We start from the raw sequence: 24,284 nt of genomic DNA, 5'->3' as shown, positions 1-24,284 counted from the left end.
AGATTGCTAACTAAGCAAAGAGCTCAGATTAAGAATCAGATTTTCCTCCAGTCTAGTCTCACTTAATGGAATCTGAAATAAAGAAGTAATATCTTATCATGTCTTTACTAGTAAATGTGTGTACCACTGCATACTCATTTATTATTAAGATATTGTGACCATGGGACTATAAGGTTCTATCAGCGCAAAGCATAGTTTTGAGATATTGAGCATCAAAGTTTTTACATCCAACATCTCAGAACTGTTTGGAAGTGAATTCTTCTTTCATAACCCATTTAAGGTCCTCACCTTAAAGGTACCTAAAATTACAGAGTATCCAAACCCAATCCAACATTTGTAAAAAATAAAATAAATAAAAAATAATTTAAAAAGTGGGGTGCAAACACAGGTCGAACCTTAAGTTTCTGAAATGTCAATATAAATTCAGCCATAAGGTTCTATCAGAATGTTACAATTATTTCAATAGGTAGACATTTTAATGATTAAATAAAGAGAATACCCTTCTTTATAATCACATCAGCAAATATATTAATCTTCATTACACGGTCGTTAGTTCACTAAAATGACAAATACACTATATCCTATGCAGAACTAGCAACATTGCTAAAGCTTAGCTCTGGATGAGTAAACTGATATATTTTTCTGGTCTCTGACACCCAAACTCAGTAAACTACTTGCTAGTTATCAATAAAATGTGGTATGTTTGTAGTTTTAGTGAAATACTCCTTCCATTAAGGGGTGGCAGGTCGTCTAGTGGTTAGAGCGTTGAGCCAGTAACCGAAAGGTTGCTGGATTGAATCCCCGAGCTGACAAGCTAAAAATGTAATTCTGCCCCTGAACAAGGCAGTTAACCCACTGTTCCTAGGCCATCATTGTAAATAAGAAGTTGTTCTTAACTGACTTACCTAGTTCAGATAAAGGTTAATTATTATTTATTTATTTTTAATTTAAGGTTTTCATATTGATATCGAACAAGACAAAAACGCAATGCCTCTCAAATGGTTCTTAAACATGCCTTAAGGCACATGTATTTATGTTTGCCATGAAGGGCTTAAGTAATGGCCATTTTTCTGAAAAAGTGGTGAAAAAAAGTACTTGCAAAAGAGGACCATAACCTGTGATATGAACAAAGGACTTTTGTTAACCAAATTACCAAATTGTATGGTTTTGAGATTAGTATTTTTCAAGTCTCAGACTGTTTTGTGATGTCTTCTTCCTCTTTCATGATTCAAAAAGTACATCGACATACATTCTTTTTTTTATTGACAACCCAGCTCTGTGTGGTTGGATTGCAGATATAACCTTTATAGCACCAAGTTCAAAGGTGTTTGCACAGGTTCTTGACAAATGTCAGGTGGAACCTTGTAAGTCCTAAGGTCTCGATATACAGATTCATGTCAGATGCTTTTGACCTGACGGTTACAACGGAATAGTTTTAGGGCAAGGGTTGACACATTATCACTGAAGACGTCATTGATTTTGATGTAGTGTATATCAATCAGATCATAAGAGTTCAACAGTTCTTTGCCAACAACTCTTGGCTTGGACTTTTAGCAGAGCTGCTTAAAGAGATCAAAGGAAAAGATAATAGCCCATCTGATAGCATTTGTTATACTACATGAATTCTTTATCAAGTAACACCCTTGACAGAATTACATAAGACTTGTTTTTCAGTTTGGTTATATATCATGATATTGATATTATTGAAGAAATGGTTTGTTAATGTGTTAAGCATAAATGTAATATTTGATAATAAACTGTTGAACTATGTTTCCAGGATTTTGTCACAAGAGCAAAACTGGGCGTTCAGAACATGGTGCAGAAAGTGGGATTCTTTGGGATTCTAGCCTGCGCCTCGGTAAGTCCAAGCCTACATTTGATGACTTGATGTGCACTCTGTTATCTTATACTGTTTTTTAAAGTTGAGGCCTTTATTATTAAAGCGCATCACTGAATGTTGATGTTGGTTGCAATGAAGTTATGGCAATGAAGGTAAAATTCAAATGCACTCCTCTATTACAGGATATATTTTCACATGTTATGATCTGTCTTTCAGATACCTAATCCTCTGTTTGACCTGGCTGGTATAACATGTGGCCACTTCCTGGTACCATTTTGGACCTTCTTTGGAGCGACGCTTATTGGGAAAGCCATCGTCAAGATGCACATACAAGTAAATATTTTAGTTGTACTAACCAATTAGACATTCAGACAATGTCAGAATATGTTCAGTTAGCTGTAATTCCATGGTGTCTGTGTGTTGAAGTACTTCTAGTGCTGCTGTAGAAGACCATTCCAGATGAAAGGAGTATGGAGAGCACTTTAATGAGCGCCATTGCTTTATGTAAACCAGATAAAACTCTTAATTGTAGGCTTTATTGTTGAGTCTGCCACAGTGACTAATCTACTCCCAGACGGTGAGAGACTGACTGTGTCTCTCTGTGAGTCGTGGTGGTGAGAGCTGAGCCGTCTAACCAGACCAATTAATCTCCGTGGTAGCAGCCAGTGATCTCACCAGTTCTGACAAAGCCCTCCAGGGTTGAGGAGGACCAGGGTCCGGGGGAGGCTTTGTGCTTCTCCCTCAGACCTCATGGGTCTTTTACTGTCCAGATTTGGCTGGGATGGAATGTGTCACTGTGTTCATAGGATATGTCCCCCAACTCGGTGCAGATTTTTTTATTTTATTTTACCTTTATTTAACCAGGCAAGTCAGTTAAGAACACATTCTTATTTTCAATGACTGCCTGGGAACAGTGGGTTAACTGCCTGTTCAGGGGCAGAACGACAGATTTGTACCTTGTCAGCTCGGGGGTTTGAACTCGCAACCTTCCGGTTACTAGTCCAATGCTCTAACCACTAGGCTACGCTGCCGCCCCAGATGGCGACTCAGGGTCTCACTGTCTCTGACCGAGACTGATCACTAATCACCCAGTTGATTCATTTGTCTTCCCACAGAAACTGTTTGTTATTATAACGTTCAGCAAGCACATAGTGGAACAGATGGTGTCTCTGATCGGGTGAGTATGTGTCTGTTAATGTATGCATATAGATGAAGAGAGAGGTGCTTTACTGGGGGGCAGGGGCTCAACATGGATGCTTGTCCTCTTGTTAAGTAAAAAATAAAAATGTGTTTAAATGAATTGTTTAAAACTGTTTTTCAAAGTAGCCTAACCAAAATAAGACCATGGGAATTATTTTTATAAACACTTGGGTCTAATAGCCTATGCCATTGAAAACAGCATTTTTCTCATGTTCTATGTAGTGAGCGGTGTTTTCCCACTAATTGCATTTTGGAACATTTGCGCACAGCCTACAGCCATGTGCACATTGTTGACATTATATGAAGAAATAAAACTACTGTATCAACATTCTAAGCTAAACTGTCTGATCTGTTGCATCAGCATCATTGCTTTTTAAAATTTTGTGCAGTGGTTGTATGAATCTTCCCAGAACTGTCCAAGAGTCTGTTCTGTACCGTAGAAAAAGTATTTGTCGACGGGACACCCTTAATTTCGAGCCCTGGAGGGAATTATTTTATTAACACCAAGTATTTTGTTGTAATTGTAACGTTGCAGTATTTTATATGCTACCAGGGTGGTCAACCATCCTCCAAGAGAGCCTTAAAGGGGCAGTGTTGTATTGTGAGACAGGCTTGAATATGTAGAGTGTAGCCTACATTTGTCTGTTTCTATGGTGAAAAAGATAGTAATGCATTTTGTAAAGTGGTTCCTTGCTTCATACAATGATGTAAAAATGCTCTAACAGACAAGTGACTTGAGCTTTTGGTCAAGAGAAAAACAGTTCATGTCAAGCCCTGGGGGGGCTTGACATCAAAGTCAGATGTGTGTGTTTACCTTTAAGGGTATTTCCCTTACACGCAAACCAATTCCCCACATGGCTGGCTGACCACCTATCAGATGGAATCTGTTCTGACTCACAGCAGTTTAGCTTTGACTGAACCAGAATCTCCCTGACAGCAGCAGGGAAACAATAACTGCAGGATGTACAGTGCCTTGCAAAAGTATTTGTCCCACTTGGTGTTTTTCCTTTTGCTGCATTACAATTTAAATTGATTTCGTGTAATGGACATACACAAAATAGTCCAAATTGATGAAGTGAAAGGGAAAAAATAGCTTGTTTTTCGAAACAATTCAAAAAAAAATGTAAAAGTGGTGTGTGCATATGTTTTCACACCCTTTGCTATGAAGCCCCTAAATTAGATCTGGTGCAACCAATTACCTTCAGAAATCACATAGTTAGATTGCACACAGGGGAACTTTATTTAAGTGTGACATGATCTCAGTATATATACACCTGTTCTGGAAGCCCCAGCATCTGCAATACCACAAAGCAAGGGGAACCACCAAGCAAGCGGCACTATGAAGACCAAGGAGCTCTCCAAACAGGTCAGGGACAAAGTTGTGGAGAAGTACAGATCAGGGTTGGGTTATAAAAAAACATCTGAAACTTTGAACATCCCACGGAGCACGACTTTAAATCATTATTAAAAAATGGAAAGAATATAGCACCACATCAAACCTGCCAAGAGAAGGCCGTCCACCAAAACTCACAGACCAGGCAAGGAGGGCATTAATCAGAGAGGCAACAAAGCGAACCGGAAGGAGATGCAAAGCTCCACAGCGGAGATTGGAGTGTCTGTCCATAGGACCACTTTAAGCCGTACACTCCACAGAGCTGGGCTTTACGGAAGAATGGTCAGAAAAAAAGCCATTGCTTAAAGAAAACAATAAGCATACAGGCATGTGGGAGAGTCCCCTAACATATGGAAGGTACTCCGGTCAGATTAGACAAAAATGTAGCTTTTAGGCCATCAAGGAAAACGCTATGTCTGGCGCAAACTCAACACCTCATCACCCCGAGAACACCATCCCCACAGTGAAGCATGGTGGTAGCAGCATCATCTGCAGGGACTGGGAAACTGATCAGAATTGAAGGAATGATGGATGGCGCTAAATACAGGGTAATTCTTGAGGGAAACCTGTTTCAGTCCAAAGATTTGAGACAACTTCCAGCAGGACAATGACCCTAAGCATACTGCTAAAGCAACACTTGAGTGGTTTAAGGGGAATTTAAACGTCTTGGAATGGCCTAGTCAAAGCCCAGACCTCAATCCAATTAAGAATCTGTGGTATGACTTAAAGATTGCGGTACACCAGCGGAACCCATCCAACTTGAAGGAGCTGGAGCAGTTTTGCTTTGAAGAATGGGAATAAAAATCCCAGTGGCTAGATGTGCCAAACTTATAGAGATATACCCCAAGATACTTGCAGCTGCAATTGCTGCAAAAGGTGATTCTACAAAGTATTGACTTTGGGGGGACGAATAGTTATGCACGCTCAAGTTCCGTTTTTTTGTCTTTGTTTGTTTCACAATAAAACATTTAACATCTTAAAAGTGGTTGGCATGTTGTGTAAATTAAATAATACAAACCCACAAAAAATACATTTTAATTCCAGGTTGTAGGGCAACAAAAAGGGAAAAATTCCAAGGGGGGTACATTTTTTCACAAGCCACTGTATGAATGAAAAATAAATCATCACTTCCATTTAACACATCCAACATAATGATCTAAAATCTTCAGCTCTTCCTTGACTATTTCTGCTCAACCAATTTTTTTTATTATCATGAACAAATAAAATACAAATCTTACAACTAATGATCAGTTTATAGTGCCATCTTATTCACAGTTAAAATGAGTCGCATGAGAAAGAACAATTGCTTGCTACCATTGCAATTGTTTGACTGGTCTGACTCGCTATTATGTGTTACACTGGTGCTTGAACGCTGAATCGGAACTGTTGGTGATTGCAGCAGTTTGTGTGTGGCTGAGTGAGTCACTCAAAGTTAGTCTGGGAATGGGCATGCCATATCCCTTTGTTTAAGATCAGCAATTACAATTATCCAATTACCTTTTTACCCCGATAGTAAATTATCTTGAATCTGTCTATTCAAGCTTTAGATGAAGTTTATATTAACACCTGCGTAAAAAAAAAACCATGTCTAAGAAATGTTTGTATATTTTATTTAATGATGGTTGTGATACATTGATTCAATTATACCAATTATTTTGGTATAGTACTGTCAACTACGAATTATTGTGGTGTTACTCCGGTACATCAAGTTGTGGTGTCTGAGGGTTCTCTTCCAATCAATTTGTCTGCATTCCCTGTAACTATAATGTAAAGAGCTCTGATGAACTGAGGGGCCCACACAGTGATCTAATCCTTTGCTCTCCCTCCCATATGGACAGTCATATTGATGAACACGCCTAGTTTGATCTGTTTCCACCCATAAGGCTGTGATGACAGCATATTGAGTCACTTCCTGGTTATTGGGCTCAGACTGGTTTCTTATAGGGATCTCAGGAATAAATAAGAGATGAGGACTGCCTCACTTCACTCTGCTGTGTGCTCTCCGCCACTACACTGGCAGTGGGAACTCCCAGCTAGACACATAGAAATTGTAACTCTTGACATCATGAGCAATAGACTGCTCTCTTTAAACCCTGGTCCTATGGACCAAGGGTTCCCTCGACAAAGCCTCATTATTTTACCGTGTGAAGGGATACTGCTGATATGGTAAGTACTCTGGGATATAATGTTGTCTGTCTTTCCCTCCCTCTTTTCCCCCGCCTCGCCTCTCCCTTGCCTGTGGATGTCCTTGCCCTGCCACTGTGTCAGGTCTCTGCCGAGGGTAGGTCCCTCCATACAGAAGCCTTTCAGTGAGTACCTGGAGGCCCAGAGGAGTAAACTCCACCACCACACTGGCGCTGGCACCCCGGCGGTAAGAGCACTATTACCATCATCCATCCTTCCTAAGTCGAGACAAAGCATGTGATTTTATTGATTGCCAAGATAATACAAATTGTAATGCATTCATGTTAGTCAAGAGTAATATTCCTCTGTATGCATGTCTCTCTGTGCAGACTGAGAACTGGCTGTCATGGGTCTTTGAGAAGGTGGTTCTGGTCATGGTCTGTTACTTTATCATCTCCATCATCAACTCCATGGCTCAGAGCTACGCCAAGCGACGACAACAGAGTCGGCAGCAGAGGTACACTGAGGAGAAAACCAAGTGATAAGAGACTCACCGCTGAGAGTCCCTCAGCTCTGTCTCAAACTAACCTTGCCCTTTTCCATTCTTAAGAGGCTGAACTGGCACTATTCTGTGTGTGCTTACGGATGTATACTGTTTGTTTGTCCTTAAGGTTTTGTAGTTTTCCCTCATCTGTGTTTAGTGTGTGATATGTGGTAGGATATTTTTAATTTGACCTTTATTTTACCAGGCAAGTCAGTTAAGAACAAATTCTTATTTTCAATGACGGCCTAGGAACAGTGGGTTAACTGCCTGTTCAGGGGCAGAATGACAGATTTGTACCTTGTCAGCTCGGGGATTCGAACTTGCAACCTTTCGGTTACTAGTCCAATGGTCTAACCACTAGGCTACCCTGCCAGTGTTGGACTAGTTAGAGTGTTGGACTAGTTAGAGTGTTGGACTAGTTAGTGTTGGACTAGTAACCGAAAGCAGTTAAGCAGAAACTGGAGGTCAACTGTTTTGCTGGCAGCTATACCAGCTGCAATGCCTTATGCAAGGTGGAGGGTCCTACTTCCATTGAACACAGTTCTTAAATCACTAGACTTGATTTGTACTAAATTTTTCACTGTATGGATGGACTCCGACATTGTATGCTGATATGATGCTAAGGACGTTTTCAGGGTTACATTTTCTTGTGTTTTGTCCTGTTGATCAGAAATAGACCATCTTTCATTTGTGTTTCTTGGAAATAGCAATATCAAGTCGGATCAATGTGTTATTGGTTTGCACATCCTGGAAATATTTTTGGGACGGTATGTATGCACATGTATTTTGAATGATCTGGACAAACTAACTTGGACCAAAACGGAACAAAAAGGATTTGTAACTTAACATTACATTCAGCTAACTTAGTGTCATTTTTATTCTGTACATTTAGACGGTCTTTGAGCAGAATATATAAAAATGCCTAAATCATTCTTGTTTCCATGTCTGAGTTTCTCTTACTATTTAAACAATTGCTTCCATTCTTGTAAGCTTGCCCCATGTTATTGTATATAGAGCATCTTCTACTGTTGAGGTAATAGTGCTTAGGCACTCAGACCACCAAGATTGAAAAAATGCTTGAACTGCTTTTAAAGAATTAACATCAAAAGGTAAGTGCCAAGATTCTCAAAAAGCATATGGATCGCTATATTGTAAATTGGAGAATAATGTATTTAAATATGGAATTGATATGTTGTAATTTGAAACTAGATATATGAGCGAGTTGTATATCATCACGGCTTATTGTTTCAGATAATGCAATGCTTATTGTCCTGTCGGAAAATACGTTTTCCGAAGCTGCTTTGTATAGACCTGGTCCTGGTTGTTGCAGGTATTTTACTCCCTCTCCCATCCTGTCAGATAGCTTATCAGACTGGTGTTGACTGTTTGAATCACATGGCAACAACAGCCTGTAAGCTGTCTGAAGTTCTGGGTATTAACCATCTGAAGAGTGCGGTCTTGACTATGGTACAACCTTTAAAGCATGTGCTAATTTCAGTGCCTTTTATGGCTAATGATTCAAATCAAACTTACCTTCCCAACAAAGACATCTTTGTAAGGCATCATGGCTGTTTTGTGTGCATTTAGTGGTCTTTTCTGAAAAATCTTCAATAAAAGCCCTGTTCATATAAAACGTGTTACTTGTATTTATACCCCTTGAACTTGAATAATGGAATTTTATTTGTATAAATTCATTTTACAAAAGTGTATATGTAATTCTTTCAACATTAATGCTCTTTGACTCCTTTGGTACAAGAGAACAGTACGTGTGTAATGTTAAATCTCCTGTCCAATAACATGCCAATATAGCATAAGCTCCCTGCAAGTTTTTATTGGCTTAGGCTGGAATACAATCTGATCAAGCAATTTGTCCGCAATGCATGTTTAAAGGCAATGTTCAGAGACCACATTCACGCTAAACACTGCATATGTTAGCTCAATCAGAAATTACCTTGAAAGTGCATTGTCCAAATTTGCAGTTGGAGTGAATCATGGTTTTCGTCATATCCAAACAGTATCGTACTGGTCCAAAGCAGACCGTAGCATCAAAGTTGACTGTAGCTAGAGATGACCTGTTCAAGAGACGTGAAGCTATCCAAGAAATCCTCCTCTGAGATCCCAAACTTAGTGTATTGATGAATGTAGGCCCTATGGAAGCAAAGACACCACATCAATATGTGGAAACCCAACAACCTGGGAATGAGGTAGTTTAAATCATTGGTCTACCATTGGAAAACTTCTATATAAGTGAACATGCATGCCATGTTTACATGATGTGTCTAACTACCTGGAGGCAAACATGTTCCAGGCTTTCCCCACCATGTTGTCCAGAGGCCTCAACAGAGTCTGACTGTTGCTGACCAGTATAGCAGACTTCTCATACTTGTTAAACGGGACTGGGGTTTTCCACATGCTGAAAGCCTCATCTGCTGGAAGCCAGGGGGTATATAGACTCGGATGCTGAAATCCACCTATAGATTTAAAAACATTCAAAAGTTGTTTTGGATTCTAGAATGAATCAACTACTATCTATATTGAAGTCTAATGTCCCATAGTAATTAGACACCTATGTACTGGTCTCTTACTTATCTCTGCATCGTTCACATCCTTCCCCCGCAGTATGAGCAGGTTGGCCAGGGAGGTGTTGAAGCCTGGTCGTCTGTGACTCCCGGTCCTCTCTGTCCCTTCAGGCTGGAAAGAGGGGGCTCGCACCTGCCAGTCGATGCCTGATTAATAACAGTCCTCAGAGCATTAACATCAAACAGTAAACACATGATGGAGAAGCTAGCTTATACAAACTAGCATGGCTACACACAAAAAACCAATACAGTTCATGACTAAACAGCAACAATATAAATAGACCCATGTTGAGTTGCATGGGGACATAGATTGATTTGGAATTTCAGTTAGCCAATACAGACTCCTAGTGTTCAAGACTAGTACAGCACTCATTTCTGACCAATGCACTATGAGAACACAACACGTGCCTTCCTCCATTTTGGAGTTGGCAATGAGCATCTGACGTAGATGTTTGAGCAGGCCCGGCCAGGTGAACATGCTGTAAGCCATAGAGGAGCTGGACACCTGGGGAATGTTGCACACGCTGAGAAGCTTGTACTCTGGGTGACACACCAGGCTGCTCATCAGTTCACCTGGAAACACAGTGTGTGATATGCAACTTCAATACTTTCTGACACACTGGTTTATTTCATCCACCTACTACACTTGAAGGGGGCATATGTTTATGTGTGTATATGTACAGAATGTGTGTTGTTACAGTACAGTGTTGATGCTTCTCAGTACTCACCTATGGGGTAGATGCTTCTCAGTACTCACCTATGGGGTTTCTATTGTAGATACCATGGGAGTCACCAGTGAGTGCAGGCTGCAGAACACTCCCTAGCTGGTGGGCGATGACTTTGTTGACGTCCCTGAATGATATGTGTTTGATATTCATGAGCTGAGCACAGATCTTGTGAACCGTGTCATTTTCATGAACCAGAATGGCATCTGAGAGCTGGTAGAGGTGTGACAGTGTGAGCACAGAGTTGTAGTTCTGGACTATCACCTTCAAAAGGAAAGCACAATACAGCAATTAGTGAAAACTAGTCATCCAAAGAGTACTGATGATGTTGTTTCTACCTTCAAAAATTATATTATTGTAACGGTGTAATGTTTTTTCCATTTCTACTTTCTAAAGATGCGGTTGTCTCACCTAGCTATTTTAAGATAATTGTAAGTCGCTCTGGACAAGAGCGTCTTTTAAATGACAAATGTAAATGTAAAAAGTAAATGCTTTGCAATATTACTTTCTTATTCCATAGGAAATATGTCTATTTTAAAACATAAATGTTTGGCCTTTACAGTGCATTCGGACCCCTGGACTTTTTCCACATTTTGTTACGTTACAGTCTTATTCTAAAATCGATTAAATAGTTTTGTCCACATCAATCTACACACAATACCCCATAATGACAAAGCAAAAATAGGTTTAGAAATGTTTGCTAATTTAAAAATCAAAAAACGGAAATATTAGTATTCTAACCATTTACTCAGTACTTTGTTGAAGCACCTTCGGCAGCGATTACAACAGTCTTCTTGGGTATGGCTCTACAAGCTTGGCACACGTGTATTTGGGGAGTTTCTCCCTTCTGTTTTTGCTTTGTCATTATGGTGTATTGTGTATAGATTGCTGAGGAAAATGATTTATTTTAGCCATTTTAGAATAAGGCAGTAATGTAACAAAATGTGGGAAAAAGTCAAGGGGTCTGAATACTTTCCGAAGGCACTGTATATACACATTTGTTGACAGTTCTGTGATGTTTTTGCAGGTGCTGAAGCAAGCCTCTTACCTCTCCAGTGCCATAGGGCCATGTCAGGTGGTTGAGGATGAAGGAGTTTGGGTAGGTGTCACGGAGACACTGAGTAACGTATGTGCCCACCCCTGACCCTGTGCCCCCTGCCACACTCATCATGGCCACGATTCCTGCCAGACAGTCACAGTGCTCCACCTCCCTCCTCACAATGTCCATCACTACCTCCTCATGACGTGGTCCATGGACACAGTATCTACACGCAAAGAAAAGAAAGCACAGTGTTGTCATATTATAGTGCTATGGACACTGCTGTCAGGTGCGGGCATAGAGTTTTTCCAAACTACAGTGCATTCGGAAAGTACTCAGACCCCTTGACTTTTTCCACATTTTGTTACATTACAGCCTAATTCTAAAATGTATTAAATAGTTTTTCCCCCCTCATCAAACTACACAAAATAATGACAAAGCAAAAACAGGTTTTTAGACATTTTTGCAAATGTATTAAGAATAAAAAAACAGAAATATCACATTTACATAAGGATTCAGACCCTTTACTTAGTACTTTGTTGAAGCACCTTTGGCAGCGATTACAGCCTCAAGTCTTCTTGGGTATGACGCTAGAAGCTTGGCACACCTGTATTTGGGGAGTTTCTCCCACTCTTCTCGGCAGATCCTCTCAAGCTCTTTCAGGATGGATGAGGAGCATCGCTGCAAGGCTGTTTTCAGGTCTCTCCAAAGATGTTTGATCGGGTTCAAGTCCGGGCTCTAGCTGGGCCACTCAAGGACATGCAGAGACTTGTCCCGAAGCCACTCCTGCATTGTCTTGGCTGTGTGCTTAGGGCCATTGTCCCGTTGGAAGGTGAAGCTTCGACCCAATCTGAGGTCCTGAGCGCTCTGGAGCAGGTTTTCGTCAAGGATCTCTCTATACCTTGCTCCGTTCATCTTTCCCTTGATCCTGACTAGTCTCCCAGTCCCTGTCGCTGAAAAACATCCTCACAGCATGATGTTGCCACCACCATGCTTCACCGTACAGATGGTGCCAGGTTTCCTCCTGACAGGACACTTGGCATTCAGGCCAAATAATGTTGTTTCTCATGGTCTGAGTCCTTTAGGTGCTTTTTGGCAAATTACAAGCGGGCTGCCATGTGCCTTTTACTGAGGAGTGGCTTCTGTCTGGCCACTCTACCATAAAAGCCTGATTGGTGGAGTGCTGCAGAGATGGTTGTCCTTCTGGAAGGTTCTCCCATCTCCACAGAGGAACTCTGGAGCTCTGTCAGAGTGTACATCGGGTCCTTGGTCACCTCCCTGACTAAGGCCCTTCTCCCCCGATTGCTCAGTTTGAGCCGGGCGGCCAGCTCTCGGAAGAGTCTTGGTGGTTCCAACATTCTTCCATTTAAGAATGATGGCGGCCACAATTTTGAGTCTCATTACAAAGGGTCTGAATACTTATGTAAATAAGGTATTTCTGTTTGTTATTTCTAATAACCGGTTTTCACTTTGTCATTATGGGACATTGTGTGTAGTTAAATTAGGAAAAATGTTTACTTTATCAATTTTAGAATAAGGCTGTAATGTAACATTTCCAAAAATTTGGAAAAAGTCAAAGGGTGTGAATACATTCTGAATGCACTGTACATGATGTCACCAGAACAGTTTTTCATGTCACGTCATGTGGTCATGAAAAATTCAGTGCCATTAAAATTACAAGGTGGCCAGCCCCTCCATTCTGCACATTGAAAACATCCTTACCCATTTGCCCAGTTGTTTCCAGAACCCTGTTTCTGACTGAAGTGTGAACGGTCCCCATATCTCCACTTCCCAGATTTCCCAGTCTTTGCAATACTCTGTGAGATGACTTTGGGTTCCATGTCAATCAGCACTGACCTTGCCACGAGTTCTGTGCAAAGACAACATTAAAGGTTAAATACACATCTGTTAAGTTTAAATGTTAGAAGAGGTGCACCAGTGTAACGGATGTGAAACGGCTAGCTTAGTTAGCGGTGCGCGCTAAATAGCGTTTCAATCAGTGACGTCACTTGCTCTGAGACCTCGCTCTGCAAGGGCCGCGGCTTTTGTGGAGCGATGTGTAACGATGCTTCGTGGGTGTCAGTTGTTGATGTATGCAGAGGGTCCCTGGTTCGCGCCCGGGTAACTTACCTCTATTTGCAGTCTCATTGAAGAAACGCTCACTGCTGCATTCACTGTAAACCTTTCTTTGCGTATCATTTGCATCATTGCTGATCACCTCGAACAACTCTTGGCCTACCTGGTTGCCACATTGTCCAAGTTGCACTGTCACGATGGACATTATTATTCCTGCTTGCAAAAGCTGTTGTTTTCAAGCATGTTCGCCTAAATGTGGATATGTATGGAAAATAAACTTGCTAGCTATGTTTCCTCCAACTATCAATGACAGTTCTATGTTTGTATTCCAGTCTGGTTTGAAGCTCGCCGTGTTTCCTGCAACAAATCGATAATGTCCGCGGTTCACTTGGTTGGTTGTGTGGTGCGCATGCTCAGTGTAGTAGCCGGTTATGGCGGCGGCGATGTGTGTTTGTCCATGAGGCGGGGAGCGCGAGCTATTTTCACGGACTGAACGAGAGCAGCGATGGCGGGTATATTCGATATCGATTTGGATCAGCCGGAGGAAAATGTCTCCGACGATGAGCTCGAGGAGGTAATTTTCTCGATTTTGTCGCGTGTGGTTCCACGAGTATTCGATGTAACTTCTAATAGCCATGTTAGCTAGCTTACTAGGTATAGATAGGCCTGTCGTCTTGATTTGTTACCAATGCATTAGGCCCAATTTGGACAATGCTACCAGCTAACATTAGCTAGCCGCATAGATCAACCAGCTAAATTAACACTCATGAGCTGTCACTTGTTCTCAGCTTTCGCGAGATAGTTGTTATACATGGCATTACGACATTTGCATACGTAACGCGTTATACTAATATTGAATATACTATTTTTAAACTTGCTAGACGTGTGCAGCAAAAGCAAGCGTGCTTTGGTTGCTGGCGTGCAACAGTTTATTTTGGCACTTCTGCAGTTTGGAACAATATGGACTGGAGTGGAGGTCCTTATGTGGACACAGGCAGATCCCAATTTGGACAAGCTTTTAATCGTGGTTATAGTGGACATCCACAGTTCTGATAGGTCTATCTATGAACAATTTGCGACAACTAGCTAGTGAATTGGTTGTATAGGGCCATGTTTAAATGGTATGAAATAACTGTTCTTGCACTGACAGTTAGCTACCAAGAATGACAACTTTAGCGTAAACATTTCGTATGTAATCGCATCTCATGTTCAGTGCCCTTTGTCAAGGATTTTGGGCAACACTAAATATCACGTCACATGTTTTTGGGGGTGTAAAATATTTACCTCCATAAAGACTTCTTAACATTTATAAGATAATAAACGTAAATTAGGGGTAAATTCCTAGGCTGTCAAGAAAAGCAGTCTACAGCTCAAGATCCGCTATCCAGGATTCTGAATTAATGATGGTATGCTCTCAAATCTTGGCTTGTGCTGACTTAATGTTTTAACTAATATTGCATTGATTTCAGTTGTCCTTGCGTCTAAGATTGAACACTTTTAAAATATAATCAACATTCCTGTTGAATCTAATGAGATGCTACTGCGGTTCTATGGCTCTGCAGTGATTTCAGTTATAAAGCAGATTTGTTTTTTAATTCACATTTTCTGCCAGACTCAGATCAACGATTTCATGGACCAGTGCAGCGGCTTTGAATTGTAAGTGTTAACACTTAGCATTATGAAGAACTGGTCGATTAAATCATTATGTTGAGTAGTTAGTAATTGTACCGTGCTACAGTCAGTGTATTGAAAGTGAGCATATAATTGCATGACTTCTTTCCTCAGCAATCTGGACGACTGTGAGAAAATTGAGATATCTGAGGACAACGTCAATCAAGGAACAGAGAACATCAGGCCGGAGTGTTTTGAACTGCTGCGAGTGCTGGGAAAGGGCGGTTATGGAAAGGTATCCTCCTCTTATTCAAATGTCTTTTCATAAGATTCATTTTATGACATTTTTTTAATTCCATGTCACACTTGTCATTATTTGGCCTGGCCCATTGTGTTGAACTGGTTATTGCCTTTTTCTTTTTGTAGGTTTTTCAAGTTCGAAAAGTTGCTGGAGCAGCATCGGGGAAGATATTTGCAATGAAGGTTTTAAAGAAGGTACCTAAAAACAACATTCAAACACATTTATTTACATTTAGTACATCATTTGACAGCATGCATAGCCCTTAAGTGTCTCTCAATTCTGTCTCAAACTTAGTAAATATGACAAATAAACATTGTTTTAAACAATATTTCCTTGAAGCCTGTTGGTGGGTAAGGTCTTGTTAAGAAGCTGTCTCAGTCCATTAGATTTTGCACAATAGATAGTGTTTTTGCTTGATCAGTGAAAGTGAAATGGCCTTTAATGACAGATGCAGTCACTTACCACTTCATCACTGTCCAACAAGCAATGCTTAAAAAATGCACTGAAAAGCCAGTTGCTTAATTTCAAACAGAACTATTCTAAGCAACACTGAGTTCAGTGTTAGCACATTCTTGACAGTGGCTGCTTGTCGTGAACTGATAATGAAATGTATTTTATCATGTGGCTTTTGAAATGGCAGACTAGCGGTAATAACGTGACTAATGGTCATGAATGTTTTGGGGCCTCGCAGGCTATGATTGTACGCAATGCTAAGGACACTGCCCACACCAAGGCGGAGAGGAACATCCTGGAGGAAGTGAAGCATCCTTTCATCGTGGATCTCATCTACGCCTTCCAGACGGGGGGAAAGCTGTACCTCATCCTGGAGTACCTCAGCGGTCAGTAAATCAGGGGTCACAAAGGCAGTTACACCAAATGACCTATTCACCAGAAGATAAACAACCATCCATTCTTTCCACACTCTTCCTGTTGCCCAAGAGTTGCTGGGGAGCCAGACTGAATCTCCTTCCATATTAGAAGTCCCAGTCATGCAGATGGTTTCTTTTCTTAGACCAAAGGATGGTTTCACCAAAATCATGATTCAAATCATCTGAATTGGTTGTCACACACAGGATGTTGGCCTTTGCATACTTTACATCAACACTTAATGGGCCTCTGCTCATTACATCTAACCATAATCAAATCAAAGTTTATTTGTCACGTGCGCCGAATACAACAGGTGTAGACCTTACAGTGAAATGCTTACTTACTGGCTCTAACCAATGGTGCGGGGAAAAAAGAGTAGCAAGGCAATATACAGACACCTGTTAGTCAGGCTTATTGAGGTAGTATGTACATGTAGGTATCGTTAAAGTGACTATGCATATATGATGAACAGAGAGTAGCAGAAGCGTAAAAAGAGGGGGTGGTGGGACACAATGCAGATAGCCCGGTTAGCCAATGTGCGTGAGCACTGGTTGGTCGGGCCAATTTCGGTAGTATGTACATGAATGTATAGTTAGTGACTATGCATATAAGATAAACAGAGAGTAGCAGCAGCGTAAAAGAGGGGGGGGGGGCCACAATGCAAAAATGTTGGGTAACCATTAATTTACCTGTTCAGGAGTCTTATGGCTTGGGGGTAAAAACTGTTGAGATGCCTTTTTGTCCTAGACTTGGCACTCCGGTACCGCTTGCCATGCGGTAGTAGAGAGAACAGTCTTTGGCTGGGGTCTTTGACAATTTTTAGGGCCTTCCTCTGACACCGCCTGGTGTAGAGGTCCTGGATGGCAGGCAGCTTTGCCCCAGTGGTGTCCTGGGCCTTACGCACTACCCTCTGAAGTGCCTTGCGGTCGGAGGCCGAGCAATTGCCGTACCAGGCAGTGATGCAACCGGCCAGGATGCTCTCTGTTGCAGCTGTAGAACCTTTTGAGGATCTCAGGACCCATGCCAAATCTTTTTAGTTTCCTGAGGGGGAATAGGCTTTGTCGTGCCCTCTTCACGGCTGTCTTGGTGTGTTTGGACCAATCTAGTTTGTTGTTGATGTGGACACCAAGGAATTTGAAGCTCTCAACCTGCTCCACTACAGCCCTGTTGGTAAGAATGGGGATGTGCTCGGTGCTTCTTTTTTCCTGTAGTCCACAATCATCTCCTTAGTCTTGGTTACGTTGAGGGATAGGTTGTTATTCTGGCACCACCCGGCCAGGTCTCTGACCTCCTCCCTATAGACTGTCTCATCATTGTCAGTGATCAGGCCTACCATTGTTGTGTTTTCAGCAAACTTAATGATGGTGTTAGAGTCGTACCTGGCCATGCAGTCGTGGGTGAACAGGGAGTACAGGAGGGGACTGAGCACGCACCCCTGAGGGGCTCCAGTGTTGAGGATCAGCGTGGCAGATGTGTTGCTACCTACCCTCACCACCTGGGGGCGGCTTGTCAGGAAGTCCAGGATCCAGTTGCAGGGGGAGGTGTTTAGTCCCAGGATCCTTAGCTTGGTGATTAGTTTTGAGGGTACTATGGTGTTGAACGCTGAGCTGTAGTCAATGAACAGCATTCTCACATAGGTGTTCCTTTTTTCCAGGTGGGAAAGGAAATTGCATCATCAATAGAGATTGCATCATCTGTGGATCTGTTTGGGCGGTATGCAAATTGGAGTGGGTCTAGAGTTTCAGGGATAATGGTGTTGATGTGAGCCATTACCAGCCTTTCAAAGCACAACAAGGCTACGGACGTGAGTGCTACGGTTCTGTAGTCATTTAGGCAGGTTGCCTTTGTGTTCTTGGGCACAGGGATGTATGTAATAGTGTCTATATCCTGTCTACCATCCCTTCCTGTCTGTGCACATCTAGAGTTACAGAAAAATTCACACTATGGTATGTGAAATTCAGTCAATGTCAGGATTCAACATGTAAATTGGTTAATTTGGTGTAGTCCCCCCACAATTATTTTGTACATCACTACAATTGCATAGTTTTTTTTTATGTCTGTTTCAGTTTTAATTAATTTTGTTATTTTCAGGTGGAGAGCTGTTTATGCAACTGGAAAGAGAGGGGATATTTATGGAAGACACAGCCTGGTGAGTAGAGATGACGAAAGGCAATATTGTCATACCAGTGGCAGTTTTCTTACATCCACTGCACTAAGACACTACTTTGGAATATCCTCCACCAGTATGTTAGTTGGTGAAAGGGAAAATGCAATTTACAAAAGCAGTAAACTGAAGATTGGGGAACCAGGTGTTGGCTGTGCCTGGCACAGAAAATAAGACAATGTAAATGTGGTCTCTTTCTTATCTGCAGTTTTTACCTGGCAGAAATCTCCATGGCTCTGGGCCATCTGCACCAGAAAGGCATCATCTATAGAGACCTGAAGCCTGAAAACATCATGCTTAACAACCAAGGTAATGCTGGAGCTGGGCAAGGATGTCAGAACAAACGTCCTGAGTTGCAATCATGTTCACTGCAAGTCAGACCATATTTGATGCTACATTGGCTGTAAATACATCCATATTTGTGCTTGTATATGTACTTCATGTTAGACATTAGGGCTGGGAATTGCCAGGGACCTCATGAGACGCGCTTAGGTGCTGATTCGATATGGGTTGTGATTTTCACGATTCAATGTGTATTGCGATTCGATACTGCGATTTTATTGCAATTTGGTATTCCAAAAATATTGCTCACTATAACACGGAACCCAAACAGGCTGCGCACATGCGCCACTGTGCATACATTTATTTTGTCCCCCTACACCAAACGTGATCATGACACGCAAGTTAAAATATCAAAACAAACTCTGAACCAATGACATTAATTTGGGGACGGTCAAAAAGCACTCTGACAGGTCCTCCACTCCGACAAATTAATCCACACATAAAATGACCAACCGAATCGTTTCTAGTCATCTCTCCTCCTTCCAGGCTTTTTCATCGTTGAACTTATATGGTGATCGCATCTAAACTTTCATAGTATTACCATGACTACCGGCAAAACAGTTTGTCTTTCAATCACCCACGTGCGTATAACCAATGAGGAGATGGCACGTGGGTACCTGCATCTATAAACCAATGAGGAGATGGGAGAGGCAGGCCTTTCAGCGCGATCTGCGTCAGAAATAGAAAGGAGTTCTATTTTAGCCCTTGGCAACGCAGACGCTCGTTGGCATGCGCGAGCAGTGTGGGTGCAATAATTGAATAACATGGATTTCTAAATGTATTTTGCGACGCTCGCACAGGCGGCGTGTCCGGTCCGGTCAGCATGTGAGTCTGCTGCTGAGAGACGAGAGCATGTGAAAACAAGTTTTTATCAGTCATGGAAATAAGTGGTGAAAACATTTTGCAACACTATTTAAAAATATGGGGAACAAGATATAGGATGACAAACACCAGAGTTTTGGCTAACAGCTGACTAGCGCTAGCTAATGCTACCTACAGTAGCAAAAATATAAAATAATATTGAGATATATAACTTGATTTCCACCCCATCAATATATTCTGCAGGAAATGTAATTTACTAAATGTTCTGCATATCCACCTCAAAGTGAAATTGGCTGACTTGTTTCTGTGTTGTTTTTCCAGGCCATGTGAAATTGACTGACTTTGGGCTGTGTAAAGAGTCCATCCACGGTGGCACAGTCACCCATACTTTCTGTGGCACCATAGAGTACATGTAAGTCACACTTTGTAAAATACACACCACCTGTTCTTCATGTAAATCTGTTGAAAGCTCTGCAATTTTTATGTATTGACTGCCTCAGTCTACCATGAAAATATGTATTTAAAAAAAAAATGGATGTTGTATCAGGGCCCCAGAGATCCTGATGAGAAGTGGACATAACAGAGCAGTGGACTGGTGGAGTCTTGGAGCGCTTATGTACGATATGCTGACTGGAGCGGTGAGTACAAAACTTCTCTCATAGCCTCCTGCTTATAATGATGTGGTAATACAACAACTTCTATTACAATCAAGTGGTGTTGACCCAATGTTATAATTTTGTTCAAATGTAGCCACCCTTCACTGGTGAAAACAGGAAGAAGACCATTGACAAAATCTTAAAATGCAAGCTGAACCTCCCACCCTACCTCACACAAGAAGCCAGAGATCTCCTGAAAAGGGTGACTATTTGTTTAAACATTTTACCTTTTATTTTTATTTTTGTCATCACTTATGTATTTATACTAGTTCTTGTTTTTCAGCTGCTGAAGAGAAATGCCTCATCAAGACTTGGAGCAGGGGCCGGAGATGCTACGGAGGTGCAGGTGAGAACAAGCGAAGGAATGGAAAAATGTTGGATGGAGTGACTTGACACTGTCAAGAATAAACTATAACCTCATCCTTGAGGGCAGGAGAGTTTGAGATTTTACCCCATTCTGGCAAGCACAACTTTCTGTCGCAAGCCTTTGATCATAAAACAACAGAATATGACCCTAAATAGAAGTGTTCAAAAGTGAGAGGGGAAAGGGAAGTATTGAAATTTAAAAGCTATCGTTATAATTATTTTCTGATGTTCTTTCCTTAGGCTCATCCCTTCTTCCGACACATTAACTGGGAAGAGCTCCTGGCCAGGAAAGTGGAGCCTCCATTCAAGCCTTTCCTGGTAAGCAACAGAAGAGCTTCCATTTTGTTTTAGACAACCTTTCAAGCTCTCACAGGCATTAGACTCTGTAACACACCTGATCTCTTGTATCCATAGCAATCTGCTGAAGATGTGAGCCAGTTTGACTCTAAGTTCACCAGCCAGACACCAGTAGACAGCCCAGACGACTCCACGCTGAGTGAAAGCGCTAACCAAGCCTTTCTGGTAAGACGGCTATATATCTTGTTAGGGATTACATTATTTTATTATTATTTGTTTTTTGGCCTGTCCACCACCCCTTTGTTTTTACAGCTTTTTCTTTCTTTGTTACATGCACACGGGGTGGCAGGGTAGCCTAGTGGTTAGAGCTTTGGACTAGTAACCGGAAGGTTGCTAGTTCAAACCCCCGAGCTGACAAGGTACAAATCTGTCGTTCTGCCCCTGAACAGGCAGTTAACCCACTGTTCCTAGGCCGTCATTGAAAATAAGAATTTGTTCTTAACTGACTTGCCTGGTTAAATAAAGGTCAAATAAAATAAACATTCTAAAGACATTTTATACTGAACAAATATATAAACACAACAATTTCAACAATTATACTGAGTTACAATTCATATAAGGAAATCAGTCAATTTAAATGAATTTATTAGGCCCTAATCTACGGATTTCACATGACTGGGCCATGGCTGCACCATGGGTGTGCCTGGGAAGGCATAGGCCAGCCCACTTGGGAAACAGGCCCACCCACTGGGGAGCCCGGCCCAGCCAATCGGAATGAGTTTTCCACCACAAAAGGGCTTTATTACAGACTGAAATACTTCTCAGTTTCATCAGCTGTCTGGGTGGCTGGTCTCAAACGATCCCGCATGTCGAGGTCCTGGGCTGGTGTGGTTACACGTGGTCTGCGGTTGTGAGGCCGGTTGGACGTGCTGCCAAATTCTCTAACCAACTTGGGGCAGCTTATAGTAGAGAAATTAACATTTAATTATCTGGCAACAGCTCTGATGGACAATCGCATGCTCCCTCAACTTGAGACATCTGTAGCATTGTCTGTAGCATTGTCTGTGTGACAACTGCACATTTCAGTGGCCTTTTATTGTCCCCCGCACTAGGTGCACCTGAGTATTGATCATGCTGTTTAATCAGCTTCTTGATATGCTACACCTGTCAGGTGGATGGATTATCTTGGCAAAGGAGAAATGCTCACTAACAGGGATGTAAACACATTTGTGTTGAGAAAAATAAGCTTTTTGTGTGTATGGAACATTTCTGGTATCTTTTATTTCGGCTACATATTGTTTTTATTTTTGTTCAGTATACATAGTGGCAAGAAATAGTATGTGAACCCTTTGGAATTACCTGGATTTCTGCATAAATTGGTTATAACATGTTATCTGATCTTCATCTAAGTCACAACAATCGACAAACCCAGTGTGCTTAAACTAATAACACACAAACAATTATACGTTTATATGTCTTTACTGAACACACTGTGTAAACATTCACAGTGCAGGGTAGGAAAGGTTTGTGAACCCTTGGATTTAATAACTGGTTGACCCTCCTTTGGCAGCAATAACCTCAACCAAACGTTTTCTGTAGTTGTGGATCCGATCTGCTCAGAGGTCAGGAGGAATTTTGACCATTCCTCTTTACAAAACTGTTTCAGTTAAGCAATATTCTTGGGATGTCTGGTGTGAACTGCTCTCTTGAGGTCATGCCACAGTATCTCCATTGGGTTGAGGTCAGGACTCTGACTGGGCCACTCCAGAAGGTGTATTTCCTTCTGTTAAAGCCATTCTGCTGTTGATTTACTTCTGTGTTTTGGGTTGTTGACCTGTTGCATACACAAATGAGCTTCAATTGGCAGACAGATAGCCTTACATTCTCCTGCAAAATTTCTTGATAAACTTGAATTCATTTTTCTGTTGATGACTCGTCAACAGGCGCTGAACAAAATATTCATACAAATATGATTAGGCCTCTCATAGACTAGGCCTTGTAATAGAAAGAGGGTCAATCAAGTTAGGTCTGCCAAATTAATGTAGCATAGGAAGAAGAAGAAAAAATCCAGCCATAGGCTATACTCTATCATAAAAAAAAAAGTTTTTTAACATGCACAATCTATATAGATTAAGGTTGACTAAATTCGAGCCTAGTAACTTTGTTCACCTTAATTTCTCCTTAATACATTTGTAGGCAGTACTGGTGACCATAACCCCTCTGTCATTGCTTCTGCAGGGCTTTACGTATGTTGCTCCATCAGTACTTGAAAACGTCAAGGAAAAATTCTCATTTGAGCCAAAAATCCGCTCACCCCGACGGTTTTTGGGGAGCCCAAGAACACCAGTCAGGTATTCCATTGTTTCAGCCTCTACGGCTGTTCCTACATAGCTTGTGCAGTACCATTGAATATGCCACATCATCACAGTCATAGTATGTCCCCTATTCATTTTCAGCCCTTTCAAGTTCTCTGCTGGTGACATGTGGCCCCGGGGCCCCTTGATGCCCGGCGGATCCTCTCTATGTCTCCAGTCGCCCCAGGAGCAGGTCATGGAGGTGTCCGCCTCAGAACAGATGGAAGTGCAGGCCAGCTCTGAGGCCTCTGCGCCCCTTCCCATCCGCCAGCCTTCTGGAGCCAACCTGTCCCAGTTCAAACAACAGGCCTACCCTGTCATGGCCAAGCGGCCCGAGCATCTACGCATTAACCTATGACCAGCAGCTCATCTTAGAGGATTTTATTTTTTCTTTGTTGATATTTCTTCTCTTATTTTTATCTTTTTTAAATATAAAGACACTAGAGACTATGAAACATTACATTTCAGTTCTACACACCATCACTACCTGAAGTCTCCCTCAGGTTTTCACCTCCAGTGTGCTGCAGCTGAGCTCGGCGGACTGGGCCACTCCCTCAGGTCCCCTTGACCTCTTCACCCTGACCCCTAGCAGGACTGGACCAGCGGGCCGGGGCATCACTTTGAATCTTTTAACTTGTTTTTATTACTCCATTCTACCACAAAAAAAGGAATGAGAACATGTATAAAATGTGCAGTATATAAAATATCATCCAAAGTGCTTCTTGTTTGATGATTGAATGCTTATGATGAATTAATTGCTTCCACTGAACACTTGGGAAATTTGACAGTATTTCTTGAAGATTGCTTCCTGGCTCGGAATGAAATCATGAATTATTGTTAATTGAAAATATGATTAGGAGGGTTATCAATAAGCTGAGGTTCTGAACATAGCTTTGTCTTAATACAAAAGAAATGCATCATGCTATATCAATGATGGATCAATTCATGAGGGCCTCAATAAAAACATGTTTACTTTTTACATTC

At 41.6% G+C, this 24,284-nt stretch overlaps 3 protein-coding genes across 7 annotated transcripts in view; 2 read left to right on the top strand and 1 right to left on the bottom strand.

Moving 5' to 3' along the window:
* LOC109905767 (vacuole membrane protein 1-like) overlaps positions 1 to 8,032 on the top strand; it is a 19,418-nt gene extending 11,386 nt beyond the window's left edge. For all 3 annotated transcript variants that reach the window (XM_020503334.2, XM_020503333.2, XM_020503332.2), the window contains 5 exons: positions 1,778 to 1,858; positions 2,057 to 2,173; positions 2,956 to 3,017; positions 6,702 to 6,804; positions 6,947 to 8,032. In XM_020503334.2, coding sequence (XP_020358923.1) covers positions 1,778 to 1,858; positions 2,057 to 2,173; positions 2,956 to 3,017; positions 6,702 to 6,804; positions 6,947 to 7,099 — 516 coding nt within the window. In that variant the 3' untranslated portion in view covers positions 7,100 to 8,032. The remainder of the gene's footprint in view (positions 1 to 1,777; positions 1,859 to 2,056; positions 2,174 to 2,955; positions 3,018 to 6,701; positions 6,805 to 6,946) is intronic.
* On the bottom strand, positions 5,452 to 13,932 carry LOC109905766 (tubulin, delta 1). Its single transcript, XM_020503331.2, has 8 exons — positions 13,575 to 13,932; positions 13,167 to 13,314; positions 11,454 to 11,670; positions 10,438 to 10,669; positions 10,089 to 10,253; positions 9,687 to 9,827; positions 9,389 to 9,572; positions 5,452 to 9,249 (listed from the first exon to the last, which is right to left on the bottom strand). The coding sequence occupies exons 1-8, from the start codon at positions 13,723 to 13,725 to the stop codon at positions 9,147 to 9,149; spliced, it is 1,341 nt and encodes a 446-aa protein (XP_020358920.1). The 5' UTR covers positions 13,726 to 13,932; the 3' UTR covers positions 5,452 to 9,146.
* On the top strand, positions 13,905 to 24,284 carry LOC109905765 (ribosomal protein S6 kinase beta-1-like). Of its 3 annotated transcripts, none has more exons than XM_020503330.2 (15): positions 13,905 to 14,094; positions 15,133 to 15,176; positions 15,306 to 15,426; positions 15,558 to 15,626; positions 16,124 to 16,271; positions 18,391 to 18,448; positions 18,672 to 18,772; positions 19,949 to 20,039; positions 20,175 to 20,265; positions 20,378 to 20,485; positions 20,567 to 20,629; positions 20,890 to 20,967; positions 21,064 to 21,171; positions 23,185 to 23,297; positions 23,403 to 24,284. In XM_020503330.2, the coding sequence occupies exons 1-15, from the start codon at positions 14,026 to 14,028 to the stop codon at positions 23,656 to 23,658; spliced, it is 1,518 nt and encodes a 505-aa protein (XP_020358919.1). In that variant the 5' UTR covers positions 13,905 to 14,025; the 3' UTR covers positions 23,659 to 24,284. The 3 variants fall into 3 exon arrangements, with proteins under 3 accessions (XP_020358919.1, XP_031646804.1, XP_031646805.1); XM_031790944.1 differs by having other exon boundaries at positions 13,922 to 14,926; XM_031790945.1 differs by lacking the exon at positions 15,133 to 15,176 and having other exon boundaries at positions 13,922 to 14,094.

Source organism: Oncorhynchus kisutch, linkage group LG15 (genome assembly GCF_002021735.2).
Source record: "Oncorhynchus kisutch isolate 150728-3 linkage group LG15, Okis_V2, whole genome shotgun sequence".
In the NCBI taxonomy this organism is placed as follows: domain Eukaryota; kingdom Metazoa; phylum Chordata; class Actinopteri; order Salmoniformes; family Salmonidae; genus Oncorhynchus; species Oncorhynchus kisutch.
The sequence above is the reverse complement of the archived record's forward strand: the minus strand, read 5'-3'. Positions and strand labels throughout refer to the sequence as shown.